Below are 22,312 nucleotides of genomic sequence, written 5' to 3' on the forward strand. Positions count from 1 at the left end.
ACATTATGACCGGCACTGAAATAATAGAAAGATGGTGTCAAAGAGACTTTGGAGGTCATCCACACAGCTCCCTGGCTCTGATATGGCTCACTTATCAGTCATTGAGAACATCATTTCACCCTGGAGCCTCCATTTCAGATCTGACCTGTCATTAATGTTCCTGGTTATATGTTATCTGGCTATAGAATTTTGTTCCTCTGTATCCAATTTTGTTCCTCTGTATCGAAAGAGGGAGTGGCCTAAAGTCCATGTGAGGGTTCTTTGCTTCCCAAGGACTGGACACACCACAGCATAGCACTTACTGTATGTACACAACACTTCATTACCCTCCCCAATCACAGATTATTGTTCTGGGTTAACTCTATCCTCCTAGGCCTTACAAGTCAATGTAGCCACATAAATACATCTTCAATACTCAGTCCTTCAAGCAAACAAAATGGCAGTCTGTTAAATGGCATACAACCTTTGCCTCCCTCTAAAAGTTCTAGCACTAGTTGTAATGAGATGCTGTCTCAGTGTGAATGCTCCTTTGTGGTTGCTGTGGAGCTCCAGGCCAGGTTTCAGGCAGGACTCCCACCAGGATAGGTTGCTTAGCCTAGTGTCAGGTTCCAAACAGAAGGAAATAAAAGGAGACAAACCTGGATGGCTACTACCTTAGTTTAATCACTTCTTGGCACTCACTGACAATCACAGATGAAAATCTTGTTAGGGCTACTGCCCTGTGCTTCCCACCACCATTTATCCATTAGTTATCACCACCCACCCAATCACGTGCACTGCTCCCTCCCATGTGACCCGGAAGTTGACTTATGTTTATGTTATGTTTAATTCTTGAGTATTTACAACTAGCATCTAAACAGTTAATCCACCTGTTATTTCTGGCTGGCCATGATGATATCATCCCCCAGCTATTCCTTCCTGTCAATCCTATCAGTTCCTGGGAGGCCTGATGAAGCAGATGCTGGGCTGAAACGAGGTTTGTGAGTTTCTCCCCCCAAGAATGGCAGCTCCATGCCGACAGCGCGCTGGAGCTGACACCTAGGTTGTAGTCTTGGCAGTTGCCTCTGATAGTCAAGAGTCAGACAGATTCTGACTGATAGTCCCCTGTCTGTCATTCTCTATAATTATTATTCTCCAGTTTCCTCCCACTTCCCCACCTGTTTGCTTTTTTCCTATCTCCTCTTCTCCTACAACCCTCCCTCCCTCACTCTTATCTTAGAATTTGCTTCTGTAAGCTTGTGAGTAAACTGCAAGTGGGTGGAATTAATAAATGAACAAGGCCACCTCCTCTCAATTTTCTGGGGCTGTAAACTTTGGGGAAAAAGCATTAGCAACCCTGGCCTTGGGGGGAAAGGGAATAATTTCTGCCTGGCTGCCACTGCTTTTCCCAAGTGCAGACAACAATCCCAGTTTCACTTCTTCAGAGTCCCCCAGCGGGTTTTGTGCCTAAGGCAGGATAAAAGTCAGGGTTTCCAGGTTTCTAGCTGGGGGCTTAACCACTAGAACAACCTGATTCTCTTTTCCTATTATATGGGGCATGAAAAACTCTAACAAGATGTAAATTATTTTGGCCAGGATGGACCAAAGGTGCGGAGAATCATGATTATCCTGTCCAGAAAGCCAATATATTAAACCTTAAGGGAAACAGGTTCCATTCCTTTCCAAAGTTACTAAAGTCATTCATGGACCAAACATAAAGGAAAGAAGGCAAAGGAAAGTGTTGTGAAATCCTTTTGGGTGATATTCTTATTTATAATATTTTCTGTGAAGAATAACTTGCATTAGCTAAAAGATGTTATTTCTAAAGTTCAAGAAACACGTTTAACTATTATCCCAGCCAGATGTCCTCTGGGGTTTTCTGAATTGTGTAAATTTAGGTACATATTACAGGTCAGCAAAATCTCAGACTAGAAAACAAGAAATGTAAGCTCTTCAACAGATGCAGCCTCTCTCCTGGGAATTATGGGATACTAAAGATGATTTAAACTTCATTTTTTTTCCAAGGCAAAAATCCTCATTATTATAACTAAGAAGAGAGAATTGAATAAAGTTCACTGAACTTCTGAGTGTGAAAGAATTAAATACTGCTTTGTATTGTTACCTTGTGTTAAGAGGGCCATGTTTTAATTTTCCATTTGTTTTGTACATTGCTGCTTCTGATCTGGGCCTAGAAGATGGATCAGTACAAAAGTACTAATTCTTTAACTTTCGGGGGGGGGGGATCTTTCCAAGTGAAAAGTACATAGCATTACAGAGTAAGATAATAATGATTTAAAGTAAGTAGTAAAAAGTCTTGTGGGGTTGTGGATTCTCATTAATCACAGACCTTCAGAAAAAAAATGAAGGCTAACAGAAGAGTACATACTGGTATATTACCTTGCAACCACACAAAATTGTGGTTCAACATCAGATAGGAAAACAGCACTGACCTGCTGATTTTGTGTATAGACATGGAAGTGACCCATAAATTACAGAATACAGAATAGAATCAAAAGGGATGTTGGAGGTCTTCTAGTCCAACCCCTGCTCAAACAGAGGAGACCCTATACCCGTGATGGCGAACCTATGGCACGCGTGCCACAGGTGGCATGCGGAGCCATATCTATGGGCACGTGAGCATTGCCCTAACTCAGTTCCAGCGCGTATGCACGTGCCAGCCAGCTGATTTTGGGGCTTCTGGGCCCACTGGAAGTTGGGAAATGGGCCGTTTCTGGCCTCCGGAGGGCCTCCGGGGGGGGGGAGGCTGTTTTCGCCCTCCCCAGATCCTAGAAAGCCTCTGGAGCCTGGGGAGGGCGAAAAAACGGGCCTACCTGGCCCACTGTGCCATTGTACCAAAAGCAGGGGGACTGTGGGGGGGTCGTGCACGCATGCACAGGGGGTGGGGCACATAGAATTATGGATGTGGGCACACACACACGTGACCCCCCCCGCGCTACCCCCACTTTTGACACTCTATGGCAAAAAGGTTAGCCATCACTGCCCTATACCATTTCAAACAAGCAGACGTCCAGTCTCTTCTTAAAAGTCTCCAGTGATGGGGCACCCACAACTTCTGTAGGCAAGTTATTCCACTGGTTGACTGTTCTCACTGTTAGAAAATTTCTCCTGATTTCTAGGTTGCTTCTCTCTTTGATTAGTTTCCATCCATTGTTTCTTGTCTTTCTTCTTTGTGGCAGCTCCTCTAATATTGGAATGCTGCTATTATGTCACCCCAGTTCTTCTTTTCTCTGGACTAGCCATACCCAATTCATGCAACTCTTCTTCATATTTTAGTCTCCAAGCCTGTAACACAGGTAATTGCTCTGTAACAGAGGTAACTATGACACCACTAAAAGATTCTTCCCCAGCCTTTTCTTTTTTAAAATATGTGTGTAAGCTACATGATATTTCCATTTCACTATGGATTCTTCCAGGCTGTTAGACATCCACAAAGAAACCCCAAAGTTTTGTGCTACTTAAGTGAGAGGAAAAATTGAGATTATCTTAGTCTACTTTCACATTGGAAAATGTATGCAAGAGAGGGGGGGGAAAGGCTGTTGTACTGTCCTAAGAGGCAGAATCCTTTCTCAGACAAACTCTGGGAATAAGAATTGGGAGGCATATTGGCTTGCACAGTCTCAGATAGACTCTAGACAAGAAGGCTGTTGAAGATTTATGAATTAAGAAAGGAAAAAAATGCCTGGTGATCCCGAGACACACTTAGCAATTTTGATTCCTTAGAGGTTTTGAAGTTGACAAGAGATCAAAAGTTTTACCAAGCAGAGAAAAGCCAGCTGCCAGACCAAGTGACAGAGGGAATTGCTGGGCCAATATCTCCAAGCCTTCCTGTGATTTTAGATAGTGATGGGTAAGAATATTTAGAAACATGAATATAGGCTATTAAAATTTTGGAATAGAGAAAAATAATGTAGTGTGAAAGATTGCTTAACAAAGGGAAGTGGTACGTTTAAATTTTCTAAAATGTGGGTGGAGAAGCAATGGAACACAGACTTTTAAATTAAATTGCAAAGTTTAGTTGGGAAATCCAAATCCAAATAAGATGCTGTTTGTTCACTTAATAAAGAAAACATCATCTAAAGTGGCAGTTTTCTACAGAATCCTGTAGAATTTCTACACAAAAAATAGGTTTTTATTATGAATCTGTATGATTTTAATAAAAAGGATATGTATTGCTTTTGTGTTTTGTTGAATAGGTCAATATTCAACAAATTCATAATACATCAATTTTTGGCCAAGTTTCCAGCTGATGGGTAGAATCAGTCCTTAAATTATTTCCTATATCCTTTGTATTGTCAATTGAACTAATACATCTTGTATAATAAAAGGGAGAGTCAGAGATTTAGGCCTTTATTACATTGTGCATATCAATGTTGACCTACCATCTGATAAGATGGGTGGCTGAATGAATGAATGAATGAATGAATGAAAGAAAGAAAGAAAGAAAGAAAGAAAGAAAGAAAGAAAGAAAGAAAGAAAGCTTTCCAACTTTAGATTTAACAATTTGGGTTACATTAAGGTGGGTTGATTCCCAGGAAAATATTTGCACTGAATTGGAGAAGGGGGCAACATCAATATTTGATATTTGCAATCAAAACAAGAAAATAATTGAAATGCATTGGTCCTATGACATGAACCATAGTTCAGGGCCAATAAAATAAATAATCACCTTAAGAAATTAGAAAATACTATATGACTGGCATACAATGATGCACCTGAATCCCCAGTTAAAATTGTTGATAAATTTGCTGGTAATTAATCTTTGTTGTTTTGTGTATTATTATTTCAAGCAGCAGATGAACAGTTTTATGCTATTTACTTAAATAGCAGCTGTGATTGGCAATGCTTTTCTGTTTTAATGCTAAATTTATTTATATTAATTATTTTTTAATTTACAGAATACAAGACATATTGCATTGCTATACTGCTTTATAGAATAAAAATATTAAAATATTCCTATATGCCTTCCTTGCATTATGCATTTTCTTTTCAACTGGAAGTGAAATAACTTAACTTGCAGTTTTCACAAGGAAAATTACATTTTGGGGGAGTAATGTTTTATAAAAATTGCTAATTAACACTTAGCTAGTACTTCAGCTTTTTTCCCCCAACAAAATAACAATATACTTTGTTAGCATCCAGTGGGTGCATATTTTAAAATGTGCAGGAGGATTTTTGTAGAGTACCTATTTCATATTTTATTAAGCAAAAATGAATTGAAGAAAATAGGAAGAAAATGGCATTATGCCCATATAATTTGCAAAAAAATGTTTTAGAAAAAGCAGATCATGTGCAATAGTCTTGTAGCGGAATTGTGAAAGTATGATTTTTGCATTAAAATAAGCAAATAAAATTAAAGTTTCAGATAATTAATTATTCTGTTGCAGCATAATAATATAGGTCTTTTAAATTCTGTTTTTATCAATAGAGATTAAATCTAGCAGCCGCCTATTAAAAGAAGTTAAGTTATAGAAGGCTGGAGGAACTTTGTAGCACTATACTCTGAACCTATTGAACAACTACAGGTAATCCTCTACTTACAACTATTCGTTTAGTGATCATTGGAAGTTACAACGGCATTGAAAAAAAGTGTCTTCTGACCATTTTTCAAACTTACAACTGCTGCAGCATCATTGTGATCACATGATCAAAATTCGGACGCTTGGCAACTGATACGTACTTATGACGATTACAGTGTCCCTGGGGTCATGTGATCTCCTTTTGCAACCTTCTCACAAGCCAAGTCAACGGGGAAGCCAGATTCACTTAACAACCATGTTACTACCTTAACAACTGCAGTGAATCACTTAACAATTGTGGCAAGAAAGGCCACATAATGGGCAAAAGTCACTTAAAAACTGTTTTCCTTAGGAACAGAAATTTTGCACACAATTTTGGTCATAAGCTGAGAACTACCTACAGATGTGGGTTGAAGCCCTTGCTGGGAGAAGCAATAGCAAGCAAGACACCAAACATGTAGACAACTGAAGTAACAAATATTTTTAATTTGTTCTGTCTTTTATTTCATTTTTTTCTTATTCCTATATGGGTTGACACAGATCTTAGATCCAGAATCTTTAGTCAGAAAGTTAGTGTATAAGCAATTTTTTTCTGTCATTTTTCAGTAATAGAAAGAAAAAGCAAAGAAATGCCAAGTGAAAATATTAGAAATTTCATACCAATCAAAACTTCTGCCCTGTTAAGGCAAATTCAATTTTTAAAACAGCTTTATTAAGTTTTTCAAAATTATTTTTTTAAAAAATTAAATAGAACCACACTTTGGGAGTATTCTAGCAATTCACTATACTTAAACACTTCTGTCTAGTTGCCATTTCTTTTTTATAATGTGCTTCTTGTTCGGAAATCCAGCAAGGTATTTTTGGATATAAACTAGGTTTATATTTATTCCAAATTCTCAGGATGGCACATCTAATGAAATGATTTTTGAAATCTTGTAATACCATAAATAGGCATGCCACCGAAATCTCAAATTGTGCCCTTCTAAGTCCAATAACCTTTTATCCCTCAGCATCACCCGTTCCTTCAACCAAATTAAGCAACAAGCTGCAAAGTACATTTTCAAATCTGGTAAGACTAGTTTATATACCGTATTTTTCGGATTCTAAGACGCACCTACCTTTTTTGGTGAGGAAAACAAGAAAAAGAAATCTGCCTCTGCCTCCCAGCAATTTTGCCTCGTTGCAGCAAACAGCAAACAAGCAAGCTTTACTTTCATTTTCAGCATAGCTTGATTAGCACCAAAAAAAAAAAAAAAAAAAAAATCTGCTCCAGCAATTTACCTCTTTGCAGCAAGCAGCAGAGGCCCACACAGCAATAGGCAATAGAAGCCTGAAACAGCTGAGAGTCGGGAGACTGATCCAAGGGACAATCAACTTGTGCTAATTAGGCTGTGCTGAAGCTGAAATGGGCTGTTTCTTCTTGCTGCTTGCTGCAAGGGGGTAAAGTGCTGGGAGTCAGAGGCCAGTGGGTGGGCGGGGCTACATTCGATGTATAAGACGCACCCAAATTTTTACCCCCTACAGTATATATAATATGTTTGGCAAAAAATAATTATATATATACATATACATATGCATATACATATACATATATATATATAATATATATGTATGTATGTATGTATATATATACGTGTATGTATATGTGTTTATGTATGTATGTATGTATGTATGTATGTATGTATGTATATATATATATATATATATATATATATATATATATATATATATATATATATATATATATATGTTAACAAGCAAATATTTTACTTTTTCCTCTATGTTAAACCCCATCCTATTCAATTCCGCTTGCTCCTATGTCCATATATTTGTCTTTTATTTATTAATCTTAACTTCAGCTAGCATACCAACTTCATTTCCCATTAACTCTATCCCTTTCAATGGAACTTCCAACACCACAACATCATCATCTGCAAATGCTTGCAATGTGTGTGTGTGTATAGAAGTTCTCACCAAGTCTCTAACTTCTAAACGTTTGAACAAAAAGGATAAATTAAGAGGATCAAAAGCGAATAGTGAATTAGTATTCAAAGCGAATCCGCACTTATATCACTGATATAACACATTTATTTTTATATGTCATTGCAGAGTTAGAGTTTTGGGCAGGTTCTAGAGAGATCAGGTTCAAGCCCAACTTTAATCACAAAGCCTCACAGGATAACATTGGGCTGCACACTCTTTTAGCTGAAATTCCTTCTAAGGGTTTTTTTGCAGTTGGAAAAAAATGAAAAATAGTAGCACCTCTCAAATGAATATTCCTTAAATACTTTTAGAACTCTGTTGTTTTTTTTTTAATGCTTACCATAATATGTGAGACGTCCTTTTGCAACGTTCTTCCCTCTAGTATTTTCAGTGATACACTCATAGAGACCAGCATCTTCTTGCTGGAAATTGGGAATTTCAATCATGCCATTGGATTTTCTCAACATTACTTTGCTTGGAAATGGTGTCCCATCAGTTCTTCTCCAGTTAATTCGAGGAACTGGACTACAGCAATGAAATTTAAAGATTATGTTGTACATTATTATTATCTGATTTTTTTTTAGAAAAAAGCAAAATATCACAATTTACATATTAGAAAGAAATTTACAGTGTTTGGTATGCTTTTGGAAGAAAGTTGTCAGTTAATTGTTTAAATCTGCCGAAGGGTGATTTTTATTTTTTTAGACAAACTTCTTCAAGCCTTCAAAAAGATGGAATGAAAGTATAATTGAAATCACCCTTTCCATCTACTACATTATGGATGGAAGGAAGGAAAGGAGGAAGAGAAAACAAGACTGTTTACAACAGGAGTGTCAAACTCAAGGGCCGGGGGCCGGATTCGGCCCATGAGGTGCTTAGATCTGGCCTGCAGGGCTGCCCTGGCAGAAGCACCCTGGCTCGTGGTGCTTCTGCCAGAGAAAACGATGCTCAAGAGGACAGCATGTGACCTCCTGAGCTCTGTTTTCACTGGCAGAGGGTTGCAGGAGGCCATCACAGCTAGAAACAGAGCTTGGGTGGCCTGTGCGTTGCCCCCTGAATTCCATTTTCACTGGCAGAGGGTTGCAGGAGGCCATCACAGCCAGAAACAGAGCTCACCGGGCTGCATGCAGCCCCCCCCCACCCACCCCAAGCTCCGTTTTCACTGGCAGAGGGTTTCAGGAGGCTGTCGTAGCTGAAAATGGAGCTCGGGTGTTCATTTTTGCTGGCAGAGTGCTCAGATCACCACAGGCACCTGTAATACGTCGAGCTGGCCATGCCCTGGCCACACCACCTTGGCCCCCTGAGATCAAACACAACCGGATGTGGCCCTCAATGAAATTGAATTTGACACTCCTGGTTTACAAGATGTTTTTTATCAGCATCAATAGCCCTATGAAGCCCATTATGTCCCCAGCAGTATGCCGTTTTCTGAATCACCTGTTGCTCCTTGAGAAGCCATGTTATGCTTAAACAGAGATGTCACTGAACAATTGATCTCCTATTCATCCTTCTATTGGTCTGGTCCCAGGAATAAACTTTGCTAATAATAAATTGAGAACTTTTCAATTTTTCATTTATCAAATCTTCTAATATGCACTGTTTCATTTTAATTTTACTGCTAATTTCTCTGAATTTATATAGATCAAACATAAATTTGGCCAATAGTATCAATTATTGCAGCTTTTTGGTATCTCAGTTAATCCATTTAAACCAGCTTCAAGATTCTCTTATATAAAGTTAATATTGAATGCACAGTATAAAATCTATGTTCATTTCTTACTACACAGTGTGATCTAGAATAATTATATAATAAATAGTCCATTCATAAAAAGTTCCTCAGTTTGTAATCCGGTATTACAGTATTTCATTTAAAATTGGTTCAAATAAGTACAACATATGCAAAAGCACATTCTATGTCCAATTCTTTCTATACAAATAAAATAGATATGCTTACTTTCCAAGAGCAAAGCATTCTAGTTTCACAGTTGATCCTTTAGCAGCAGGAACTGTTTCAGGAAACTGAACTTCTATTTTGGGTTCATATTCCCCCATCACACCTTTTATACCAGAAAAGGGAAAGATAGATAGAAACTTAACATCTTGATCAGCATCTGTACAAGAGTTCTACTGAAGTAGAGATAGATTACAGCTTCTATAATCATTGCTTTATCCCTAGATTGACAGCTGACATGACGCAATTTACCTCCTATTAACTTTAGAAAATGTAGTATAAGAAAATAGAGAATGCAGTAAAATTTAACAATTAACTAGGTAACTTTGAAGGTTCTCTGTTGCATCACAACTGCTTCTTGATATTTCATGCATGTATAAACACATCTGCCTGTAAAAATGAAATAGCAGCAAAACTCTGATGAACTGTTACAGATCTTGATTGCAATTTTGAGTAAGTGGAAAAAGTAATTTATTATACACATAGAAATAACAGCTAGTATAAATGACAAGCCATAATGGTATACAATCCTTTGGTGTATGGAAATGCACATCTAGATATCTCTGAATTCCCATCATCAAGGATTTGTGTGGTTGTCGTGAAGGGAGAAAGATGTATTGAAGGTGGAGTAAGGGAGGCCCTCCCTTTGCATGAACAAGAAAAGTAAGTAAAAATCAACCATAGAATTGGCATACTTAGTTTTTTTTCCATATGATCCCATTCCTGCTCTATACCTTCACACTGGTAGTAGAATTTGCAGGTGATGTTTCATTTGCTGCACTCTATCATTCCTTGACGTTAATTGGTTATAGTAAAGTGTCTATGAGTGTTATGCACAGTGAAAAATTCCACACTTAATTATACATGCTACAATTGAAGTTATTTATAAATAGGAATAAGGAGGTACAATAAGATTCGCTAGAAAAAAACACAACAGTAAATATTATGGAAATTTACAGAGTGTGTTTCAGAATTATACATATCCACACAATTGTGGTTTCCAAAAATTTATGTAGGCAATAAAATCATATACACTTGATTACACCACATTTGTATAAATGCATACCATCAGTCCGTAGCACCAAAGGTGTTGGTGATCCAAGAGTGTTGGTGTTAGCTACAGCACTAGTCACGACACAGGTATAATTTCCTACATCAGATGGCTCTACTTTAGCTATGTAGAGATGTCCAGTTTCCTGAGAAACAAATCTCCGACTATCTTCTTGCACAAACGTTGGGTATTCATTAAAAATCCAAGCATAGGAAAGTTCTGAAAATAAGTGAAAATATATATATGCATAATTCCACCACAAAATAATATTTTCTTTTAAGATGTTAAATCTGAATATTACCTACTTGCAAATAAAATGTGTTATAAAATGTACATTTTACAATGTACAATTCTCCACATTAAGTGGAGAATTTCACACAACTTTTCTCAATTTTTATAAATTAGGATTGTTTCCTAACGTTCTTTTAGAACACTTTTTAAAAATTTATTAATAAGGCCACACAACCATATTTATCTCAATATTTGTTCATTCAATACGTATCACAAGAAGATGGCAATGAGCAGAAGCTTTCCTGCTAAGCTTCATATGATTATTTGTTTTGGCAAATAACCTATCTACATATCTTAACTTTTAATCCTGTTTAATAAACACATTGTTTGAAAGAGATTTTCTAAATCTAACCAAGTCCCGAAAGTCTCACAAAGCCATTAGATATGATAGATTGACACTGAAATAATGAGAAAGAACAAGAGGACAAGTTCAGGCTCACAGATCCTATCGTGCTATGGTCCATGGGGTTGCAAAGAGTGAGACACAAGTTGAGAGACTGAACAGCAACAACCCAACAAACAAATAAAAAATTGATGACATGAGAAGAAAACTAAAAGTAAAAAATAATAGCAAAACAAACAACCCCAAATAGTTACAATATGACATCTTTAAATGGGTTCTAAAAACAAAAGTTGAAAAACTAAAACTACTACATCTTTTCTGTGGTAGTGCAGTGGTTAGAATGCAGTATTGCAGGCTGATTTTGCCCACTGCCAGGCATTCGATCCTCACTGGCTCAAGGTTGACTCAGCCTTTCATCCTTCCCAGATCAATAAAATGAGGAACCAGATTGTTGGGGCAATATGCTGACATTTGTAAACTTCTCAGAGCGGGCTACAAAGAACTATGAAGCGGAATACAAGTCTAAGTGCTATTGCTATTCTCTATTATGCATAAGGAATCAAACCATCTGTCCTTTTTAGCCTCTTCCTTGTCAATACATTCTTTATGAGGAAAGAGCAAGTCAAGCAATTGCCAAAGGAATTCACAACAGACTTTGCTCTAAACAATGCCCATTAGCTACACAAACTGAAATCTCAATTTTTGAATATTAACTTCTATAAAAATAAAGGTGCACTCTTTAAAAATAACCTCTGAAATGTTTATACAAAATTATGCAGATAATCTAGTAGCTTTTAGACAAATTTAAACATTTACCACAAAATACATATTGAAACATAAGGGAGACGGAAATGAAACCCAAGTTTCATTTTGGAAATAACTTCTAAAATACTATCACATATATTGGAATATATGGGATATGAAATCCTAACCCTTCTCTGCCTCTGTCAGATTGAAAATAAATGTTTATTAGCTAAAAACCCTTGCAGAGTTACAATGAATATGAATCTATCCATCTCACAGTTCAAGGCAAATCTGAGTAGCTTTCAGAAAGATATAACACAAACATTTTACAATCATAACTATAAAAACAGCTTACAATTACAAAAATTAAACTAAGAACAAGAGTTTGGTGGAAAGAGATTGGGGTAACCATACATGAGGTGGTTAATGCACCAACCACCTCATGTATGTGGATTATGGTTATAATTTCCTTGCACAACATATGTTCTGAATGTTTAGGACCAAATAAAAAATACAAACTCCCAAATTCTTCACAACCAACCTCCCCACCCTAAACCCAAATACATCCTCTTATTTACTTTCTAAACATGATCTGATTGAGTTTCTAGCTCCTGAATTCCCATAGTTTTTAAATGAATTTTTACTGGGTTTGTATTAAAATTAACGTTTGGATTAATACATAAACCCAGCTACCTGTATATTTTGCCGTTAGAATAATAGAGTTTGTATTTTTTTTGTCCAAATATAAGGTGAAAATGCACACAGCCACTATGTCTAGAAAATTATTTGCAGTTACAGAAAAAGAAATAATTTGTTAAATTTGTATTCAGTACATTATCACTATCATCAAATAAAACTGTTTGGTGTATATTTATGATGCTAATGTTCTTTTACTATTATTTATTACAAGCTATGGTAATAATTACATTTCCTTTGTTGATATGATAGAGGAGAAATTATTATGCAAGTTATATTTATTTTTAGGAATATACATCAATCATAGATCTTGTTGATCCATGTAGGTAACTTTCAAATTGCTGTATTTTCTTCCCAGTAGATCTTTCTGAAATGATAATGCTAATCTGTCTCAGAAAAAAATATTTGCAGATGTTTTTGTGTTTGAGTCTATTTTCTAAAATGACAATTATGGGCCTTTCAGTTTGAAAGAATAGTTGCCTCTGTCTGCCTAATTTCAGATTGATAACTGCAGGTGTTTTTGTGCAAAAGAAATGGCCTTGATTTGTGCTCTTGTTAAACAAGTGATTTGAATAACCTATTTCTGAATCAGTGTTTTGGTGAGAAATTTTAAGTACTAGGTTAAACTGAATTTATTTTGAATATGAAATACCATATTTACAATATCAAAATCATGAAATTTATAAGATGTTAATAGCAGGAGCTGAAGAGCATTCTTTGTTTTTTTCTAAAAACATATTTAAATATTTAATTTAGCATCCTTTTTTAAAAAAATATGGTGTTTTATAATAATACAACTATTAAAATGGATTCACATAATATTCACTGTAAAGCATGAAGATATAAGTGCAAGGATGATAAATATTAAGCCATTCTAATGGTACCAAGCCATTCTAATGGTACCTGCAAGAATAGAGTTTTCATAAATAAATCATTATGATGCTGGTGCCATACCATAATTAAGACTTCATCTTAGTTAAAAGCTCTTAACCTGATATCCAACACAATGTTATGCTGCAAACAGATTGGTATAAAAAATAGTTTTTCAGGTATGTGGTTTTCATGTCCATTAATTAAGAGTTCTGAAAGAAGAAACCAATTCTTTATACTGAGCTCAGAACCAGAATAGGACTGGAGGTCCCTTAACCTTCAGAGGATTGAGGCATTTATGATTGGGATAGAATGATTTTGAAAAATTAGAACTAGCATTATACAGGAACAGCTGTATAAGTTAAACCTTTCAAAGTCCACATAGGAAATTGTATAAAATATAGGATAGGATCCCGTAAGACTTATAGATCTATGATGTCTAGTTGATGGGCCAGGCAGGTACTGGCTAATCATGAGACATCATAGTGGTAGTTAAGGATCAGAAGACACCAGTAGAGATAGAGGTACTAGTGCCAAGTGACAGCAACATCAGGAAAAAAGAGTAGGAGAAGAGTAGGAGAAGTACCAGGACCTGAAAGAGCAACTGGGAAGAATATGGAAACTAAAAGACACTCCTAAACTGGAAAATCCAATAGATCCCTCTTTCCACTTATGACTGTATGACCGTAACTTTGTTGCTTGTATCCTTACAATTTATATTGATATTGTTTCCTGATTGCTTATTTGTACCCTATGACTATCATTAAGCATTGTACCTTATGATTCTTGATGAACATATCTTTTCTTTTATGTACACTGAGAGCATATGCACCAAGACAAATTCCTTCTGTGTCCAATCACACTTGGCCAATAAAAAAATTCAGTTCAGTTCAGTTCAGTTCAGTTCAGTTCAGTCCTGTCCTGTCCTGTCCTGTCCTGTCCTGTCCTGTCCTGTCCTGTCCTGTCCTGTCCTGTCCTGTCCTATCCTATCCTATCCTATCCTATCCTATCCTATCCTATCCTATCCTATCCTATCCCAGGAATGACATCAGAGTTTTCTGTCTAGAAGGGTGAAGTGCTAGGAACAACATAGAACCCTCAAACTCCTAGGCCTTTGGTAGTTGACTCGAGATTGAAAAGACACATACTATATATATATATATTGTGACATTACAAGGCATATACACTGTGTGTGTGTGTGTGTGTGTGTGTGTGTGTGTGTGTGTGTGTGTGTGAGAGAGAGAGAGAGAGAGAGAGAGAGAGAGAGAGAGAGAGAGAGAGAGAGAGAGAGAGAGAGAGAGAGAGAGAGAGAGAGAGAGAGAACACAGTGTTTCCCTGAAAATAAGACTGGGTCTTATATTTTTTTGCCACCAAAAAAAGGCACCAGGTCTTATTTTCGGGTGGGATGTCATCCACTGACTCATCTCACTTGCGTGCGTTGCCCCCTGCCTCCTCTTTGTTGTCAGAGGCCTTCAGGAAGTTCTGCTGCCAGTAAGGCTTGCAAGGCTTTCCTGAAGGCCTCTGCAGCCAATAACAGAGCTCTGGTTCCATCAGGAAAGCCTTGCAGGCAGAAGAAATGGTCTAGCAAGGCAGGTGTCGTGGTGTGTGAGGCCTGGCTACAACTGTCCGAAAGTAAGTAGTAGGACAGTTCCATCCCCACCCCCATCCATACCCTTGCACCCCAGAGTGGGTGGGGTCTTAATTCGGGTTTATTTTGGGGGTAGAGCTTATATTGGGCGCACATATATGCCTTGTAATATCACAAGCATAAACATTGCCCTTATGCATTGTGTCTTGACATAGGATGCAATTAAATAAGTCATGAGTTCCGCATCACGTCATGACATTTTGTGATTTCTCTTCCCTCTTGGACACCAATGCATTTAAACATTTTTTTCAGCAGAAACATTTCTTGGTCCATTTCTAGCTGGCTGTCAATAAAATGATATGTTCCCAGTTAAAATTTTAGTAGCTGTACAGTAATTTTACACAATACCCAAAGCCAGCCTGCATGCATTGTATTGATGTAGTGCAGCTGTTTCATCTACACCTCTGTTAAATTAAACAAAATCTAAATAGAATACCTATAAAAATTGTCAGTTATTTTTTTCTAGTTTGTGCTGTGATTCAGAGACAAAGAAAAATAGTTACAAATCTATCATCAGTCATGCTTTATGATAGATGCGTAACTTTTTTTACCCTCTCAATTGTTTTACAGGAAGATGCCAACAGCAGGCCCATCTGGATAGCACACATTTTTCTAGCACCTGCTAAAACTTCCTCCTCTTTTCATTCTTCTCTTTCAGTTTGTCTGTTTTTTTCAATAAATTGCTGTAAGATAGTCTCCATGAGCACTGTGATATTAACAGTGCTAAAAATTGATATTAATAATGCACTGATGACCATTTTTTGCAGCAAAGAGAAGATGAACCTTGGAAAATAAATTACATGAATCTGGTTACAAAAAAGCAAGTAAGCAAGAAAGGCATCGCAGCCAACATATCATACCTTTATCTATATTGTGAGCAATTTTTTAAATTCCTACATCATATCCAGACCACAGCAAGGAGTGTGCTATGAACAACTAGGACAGGGACACTACTGCCTCTTCCAGTTTTGATTAACTGCAGGTGAGGGGAGAGAACAGTTCTGAAGAAACTTCTTGTATGAGAAGCAAAACATTTTCAAAGGAAAAAAAGGACAAGAAGATCCAGTTGCCTTTTGGAAAAGGGACTTTTGGGACAACCATGACATGGATAATTGAGAATCTCCACAGACATTCCAATGAGATATTTTGAGAATGAGATGGAATGACTTTTCATTCATTAACTTTAAAGCTACTTCATTCTCTCATGGTTATTCTAGTATCAGTGTCCCTAGTGTAGCAATTTCATTTGATGATATAACTGATTTACTCTGCTGAAATAAAATGGGAGAAGCAGGGGAAACATAATACAGCAGGAGTCTTGCCCTCATTTCTTACCTTGCCAAATACATGCTGAAAGTAACAACAAAGTGCTATTTTTCAACTCTTAACTCCATTTAGAGCTGCAATGGAAACTTTACATTTATACACACTTACATGAAAGCTTGTCTTATTACAGTGATAAATATCTAATGGGGAGAAGAGAAATCATAAACTAGTGGCAAATTACTAGGAGGTTATCAAGGTTATCTTTCATCTCCTGAAACTGTTAAATTATTTTTAAATTAGACTGTTAAAAATCCTGAACTTTTGTCATGAATTATAGATTTTGATGTATATACAGTGTATAAATGAATCTAGCCCCCATTTTCACTCTTGATGCTTATCTCAAATTTTCATTAATTCTCTTGGAAAGAAGGCACTATGTTCCTTCTGAAGCTCACCAATGGTTTATTTATTTATTTGATTTCTGTAGCTGCCAATTCAACCAAGTGACTCTGGTCACTAATTAATCAACCACATCTTAGTTTCCAGCTAAATCTGTGCAATGTTATTTTCTGTATTTTTCAGACTATAAGACACACCCGACTATAAGACTCAACTAAATTTAGAAGAGGAAATAAAAAAAAAAGTTTTTGGCCTCCACGCCCCCCACTTTCGGGCCTTTTTTTGGGCTTTTTCCAGCCTTTTCCAGCCCATTTTCAAGGCTTTCTTCTGCCCGTTTTTCAGACTTTTTTCAGTCTGTTTTTGAGGCTTTTTCGGCCCAAAATGGGATGTAAAAAGTGTCAAAAATGGGCCAAAAATAGTCTAAAAAACGGGCTGAAAAAATCCACGGAAATGGGCAAAAAAAAAAAAAAAAGGCCTGAAAAGCGGCAAAAAAGGCCCCAAAATGGGGCATGCAGAGGTAAAAAAACGGCCAGTGGGTGGGTGGGGCTTCAGCAATATTTGGTTTATAAAACACACAGACATTTTCACCCCCTTTTGGGAAACAAAAAAGTGGATCTTATATCTGAAAAATATGGTACATGTATTTTGTACCACTGTAGGTTTTCAGCACTTCCAGAACATCATTTCTAGATTGGAATATTGCAAAAACTAAACAAGGACAGGCAGGACTTAAAACCTTATAAAAGAAAAGCTACTAGATTGAATGTTCCTTGTTGTTTTGAGCAATGCTATATTTAAAATGGTAATCTCTTACCAAACACCTTCATATATTTGGGCTCACTATGAAAATAATGCCCATTTAATTTCTCTGACAACCGGGCAGAGCTAATAGATTATTTCTCTTTTATCTTATTCCTGAGATAATTATTCCAGACTAATAATGGTATTCAAAGTCTATTCCACTGTTTTCTTAACCTGAAAGTGAAAAACTTCTTTAAGAAGCAAAATTTAAAAATACAATCACATTAACTATAGCTTATTTCAAATGACAAATGAATGTTTTAATCTCCTCCCAAGAACTCTGCATGTAATTGTTTTGAATCTTTTTAACAATACAATTGTGTTGTTTTCAATACAGTGGTTGAAATAATTACAAACTGTGTCCTGTTGATAATAAAAAGATAGGAGTTGTGATAATTTGTCAGCTAAATTTTTTAACAAAGGAAGATAAAGCTGTATAAAACACTGGTATGTTTCTTAGAAAAAGTCATTAATGGAAAATACCTTAAAATAATTATGTTCTTTATTAGAACAAGTCTCCCTTTAGCTTGCTGAAATATTCAGGTTTTCAATTATTTTATTAAATTCATATACACTTTATGTTTCGTTTATACTGTTGTGATAAAATTTGTGAGTCGTAATAAACAAGGCAGGAAGACAGATATTCTACCTAGGTTTTGCTATAGTCCTTGCCTCAAGGCTTATCTGCTACTTGCTTTGCAATTATCTCTTTAAATTTAGAATATTTTATAAATATGTTTATAAGGATTGAGATGTTTATAAATTCATTTATTCAATTTACATCCTGCTAATTATCAAGTGAATAAAATCCAAAACAAATTAAAATAGACATAAAGCCAACAAAATAATAAATCTAACATAGAACTATAAAATAGAACTTTTGTAAGAAAATGAGGAAGATGGCACTGACAATGATAAGGGACTGCAACCCTCCATGATTCAAATCAGGAATTTTTCATAGGAGGAAGATAGATGGACTCAGTTATAATGACTTATAGTGGAAGTCTGAAAAACCAAGTTAGGATATGGAGAAAATTTATGTGGCCACTAAGAATCAATACCAACTTGATGACACATAAACAAGTTTAGGGTCTTTGACGGTATATAGTATTCTCAGGAGTCTTCTCCAACACCGAAGTTCAACAACATCAATATTCCTATCCTGCTTCTTTAAAGTCCAACTTTCATTTCCATGGAAAATTACAAGGAATACCATGGCTTGTATGATTCTGATCTTCACAGGGATATAGTCACATAACAGTAACTGAATATATTTTCCAAGGCCTTCATGAATGTTGTGATATGCTTGGTAAAACCCTATCTCAACCAGATTTGCTAATGATGCTATCTTGTGTCCTGATCATCACTTGACTAGTTGTCTCTAGTGCACTTCATAGGACTCTCTTGGGAAATTATTTGGCAGCTGAGATTGGTACAAAATGCAGCAGGTAGACCTGCTAGTAGAACAATCATTCTACTATACTGTTTTCCCCAAAATAAGACATCCTCTGATAATAAGCCCAGGGTCTTATTTTTGGGGAAACACGGTACTATTTCTTGACTGCTAAGTTCTTTTTATTGATGGTTGATCCTAAAACACACCAGCTGTCCACTACTTTATAGTGTATAGATTTACATTATAAATCCTAAAGCTGTCTTTTTTACATGTTTGTAAATATATGTAATTTTAGTGCCATTTTTTCACTATGCTCCTTGAGTATTATTACTAGATTTTACAGATCTTTTGCATTTTCAGTTATCAGGGTAGTGTCATCAGCATAATGCAGGTTACTGATGTTTCCTTCTCTAATTTTAAAAATATTTATTTTATTTTATTTTATTTTATTTTAATTTGATTTATATGCTGCTCTTCTCCGGAGACTCAGGGCGATTTACAATGCGTTAAGCAATAGCCTTCATACCTTTTGTATATTTATACAAAGTCAGCTTATTGCCCCCACATTTATCCTCATCTTCTTCCAACCCAGCTTCTATTATATATTTAGTATATAGACTCATAAATAAGGAAAGAATATATAGCCTTGTGACACTTTTGCTAACCTGTAGCCATTCTATTTCATGGTTTTCTGTCCATATTATGCCTTCCATGTATATGTTGTGGCCCACCGGTGGCCTGCAGAGCTGGCAGCAGAGTTGGACAGTGAGGAGGTTGGGGAGGAACATGGCCCAGCCCTGGGGGCTGGGGAAAGCTCAGGTGAGGGCTCTGCATCGGAGGCAGAGGGGAAGCTAGACATCAGTGAGTCAGAAGAAGAGTTGGAGCCTGTTCCCAGTGTGCACATGCACAGAGCTGCCAGAAGACAATAACAACTGAGAAAGCAGGGTCGACCCGGAAGTAAAGCCACACCTTGGAGGTGATTGGCCCCTCCCATAGGAAACAAAAGAGCGAACGGGGAGGGCGCTTTTGCAGGAAACAATTCATTCAGTCGGTCATTGCCAAAGTAGAAACTTCTGTTCATGACTTTAAAAGACTCTGTGCCAAGTTTTGCCTTGTCTGTGGTTGGAAACTGGCAGCTTTCCCAGCGAGATAAGGTGTGTAATATGCCTCTGAAAGACTGTTTGCAAAGCCATGCTGACTGTGAACGAACGTAATTCACAGTCGTGTAAATAAAAGAGGTTTTACTGGGACTAAGACTCTGCTTCTTGCTACTTAAGGAAGCCTAGGTCAGAACAGTATATATGTTTCTCATGAGCACATGAGCTATTCTGGGAACCTCATTTTTCTGAGCATGTTCCACAGTTTGGTGCAACTGACATAATCAAAGGATTTTCTATAATCAATGAAACACAGTGACTTCTTTTTGGTATTCTTTGAGTTTCTCAATTATCTGGCATGCATCAGCATCATTGCTTCATATTCCTGAGCCTTTTCTAAATTGTTATTTTTCTAACATGGCATTGCCTTTTCCTTGTAGGGTTCTAACTTGATTTAATTATTATTTGATCCAATTCGATTTCTAATTTTGATAACATGGAAAAGTAAAAATATTTTATGATACTTTGCATGTGGATTGACCTTTTCCGATCTATTGGTCATTGTATCATTCTCTAGCTGCTGACAGAACTTGGTTAGGACTTCTACTAATTCTTCTTCTTTTGCTTGTCGTATTTCATCAGCTCCTGTAAAGATATTTTGGTTCCTTTAATATAATTTAGATGTGATTTGTAAGTACATAAATATCATAACTTTTTAACATTTTGTTTGTTTCATGTTGATTCTATCCTATTTTATTTTTACTTTTATTCCTATTATATACGTTAACAAAAGTCACTCTCTGAATGAAATGATGTTTAAGTTGATTTGATAAATAAGTAATATGTAGAAATACTTTTTCATGTAATAGTTAAGGATTTTTCATGTTACTAGTTAAGGATTTTAATTATTATGTAATAAATATATACTTATGGTTAAAATAATTTTTTGTCTTCACAAAAGATACAAATAATTTTCAATCTTTATTAAAGGACAATATATCTTTAACAAATGCTGTAACTGAATTTGAAAATGCCAATTGTCTGAGGTTTGAGGAATAGGAACAATGAGAGATAAATCAGAATTTATTTGTAAATCTCTATGTGTTTTCAATGATTCCTTATCTTCCCCTTCCTCCAACCACAGCTACAGTGAAAGTACTTCTCCCACACAATTATTCTCCTATTGAAATGACTAAAACTAAAGAATGTAGCATTTTTCTGCTACTAATAATATAACTATTCAATTGTAAGTGTATGCCTTTTGTTCCTAGTTCCAGTTGATGGATCTCAAGGTTTTAATAAAAACAAACATGTTTTGTCAGTTGAGTAAATCTTAGATAAACTTTTCATACTATGAGCAAACTTTATTCTATTGCATTTAAAAAAAATATCTGTTGTTGATCTTGAGCAATATTTCATAGGTTATTTTGTATGTATCATTGGATTCCTCAGGGCTCCAGTTCATGGATTGAACTTCAAACTTCCTTTAATTTTTTCCCATAGGATATCATGTAAAATTGGCAATGCAACCCGAAATGGACAGTTAAAGAATCTCTGTAGGTATAACCTGTAAAAACCTGCCAATCCCTCATGCATTTTAGTTGTCCACAGTTAGGCTAGCACTTATAAACCTCCCTGTCAGATTTCACAGTTGAGCCTTGTTGTTTTCGTTTGGTTTACATTTTACAGTGTGTATTCTAGAAGATGCCTTCTAAGGAAATAATTTCTACTACAGTGAAGATGTTGCAGCTCTGTTTGATTTTTTGATAATATTGCTCTGGATTTTTTTTGGGGGGGGATGAAAAACTGTATATTCTACAAAGCATTATGAGGAATAATTCTGAAAAACTGTCTCACCAAAGATTAAAAGCCATTCTTTACATATTACATTTGGAAGGGAAATTCTGTTCATTCTGTTTTTGCTTTTCATATCAATATTTTGTTTTCTTTCTTTTAAATGAATGGTGAATTAGTCTTATATCACAGTAATACTTTATAGGCAGAGGTGGTATTCAGCAGGTTCTGACCAGTTCTGGAGAACCGGGAGTGGAAATTTTGAGTAGTTCGGAGAACCGGTAAATACCACCTCTGACTGGTCCCGCCCCCATCTATTCTCTGCCTCCCGAGTCCCAGCTGATTGGGAGGAAATGGGGATTTTGAAGTAACCTTCCCCTGGAGTGGGGTGAGAATGGAGATTTTACAGTATCCTTCCCCTGCCACACCCATCAAGCCATGCCCATCAAGCCAAGCCTACAGAACT

At 36.3% G+C, this 22,312-nt stretch overlaps 1 protein-coding gene across 1 annotated transcript in view; it reads right to left on the reverse strand.

Annotated features, from left to right (window-relative positions):
* The window catches only part of CNTN3 (contactin 3), a 126,401-nt gene that overhangs the window by 62,316 nt on the left and 41,773 nt on the right, over positions 1-22,312 (reverse strand). The window contains exons 3-5 of the mRNA XM_070933563.1: positions 10,517-10,720; positions 9,454-9,556; positions 7,840-8,024 (exon numbers count right to left, since the gene is read on the reverse strand). Coding sequence (XP_070789664.1) covers positions 7,840-8,024; positions 9,454-9,556; positions 10,517-10,720 — 492 coding nt within the window. The remainder of the gene's footprint in view (positions 1-7,839; positions 8,025-9,453; positions 9,557-10,516; positions 10,721-22,312) is intronic.

Source organism: Pituophis catenifer, unplaced genomic scaffold (assembly GCF_029215685.1).
Source record: "Pituophis catenifer annectens isolate HBS135680 unplaced genomic scaffold, rPitCat1.0.hap2 SCAF_2, whole genome shotgun sequence".
NCBI classification, from domain to species: Eukaryota; Metazoa; Chordata; class Lepidosauria; order Squamata; family Colubridae; genus Pituophis; species Pituophis catenifer.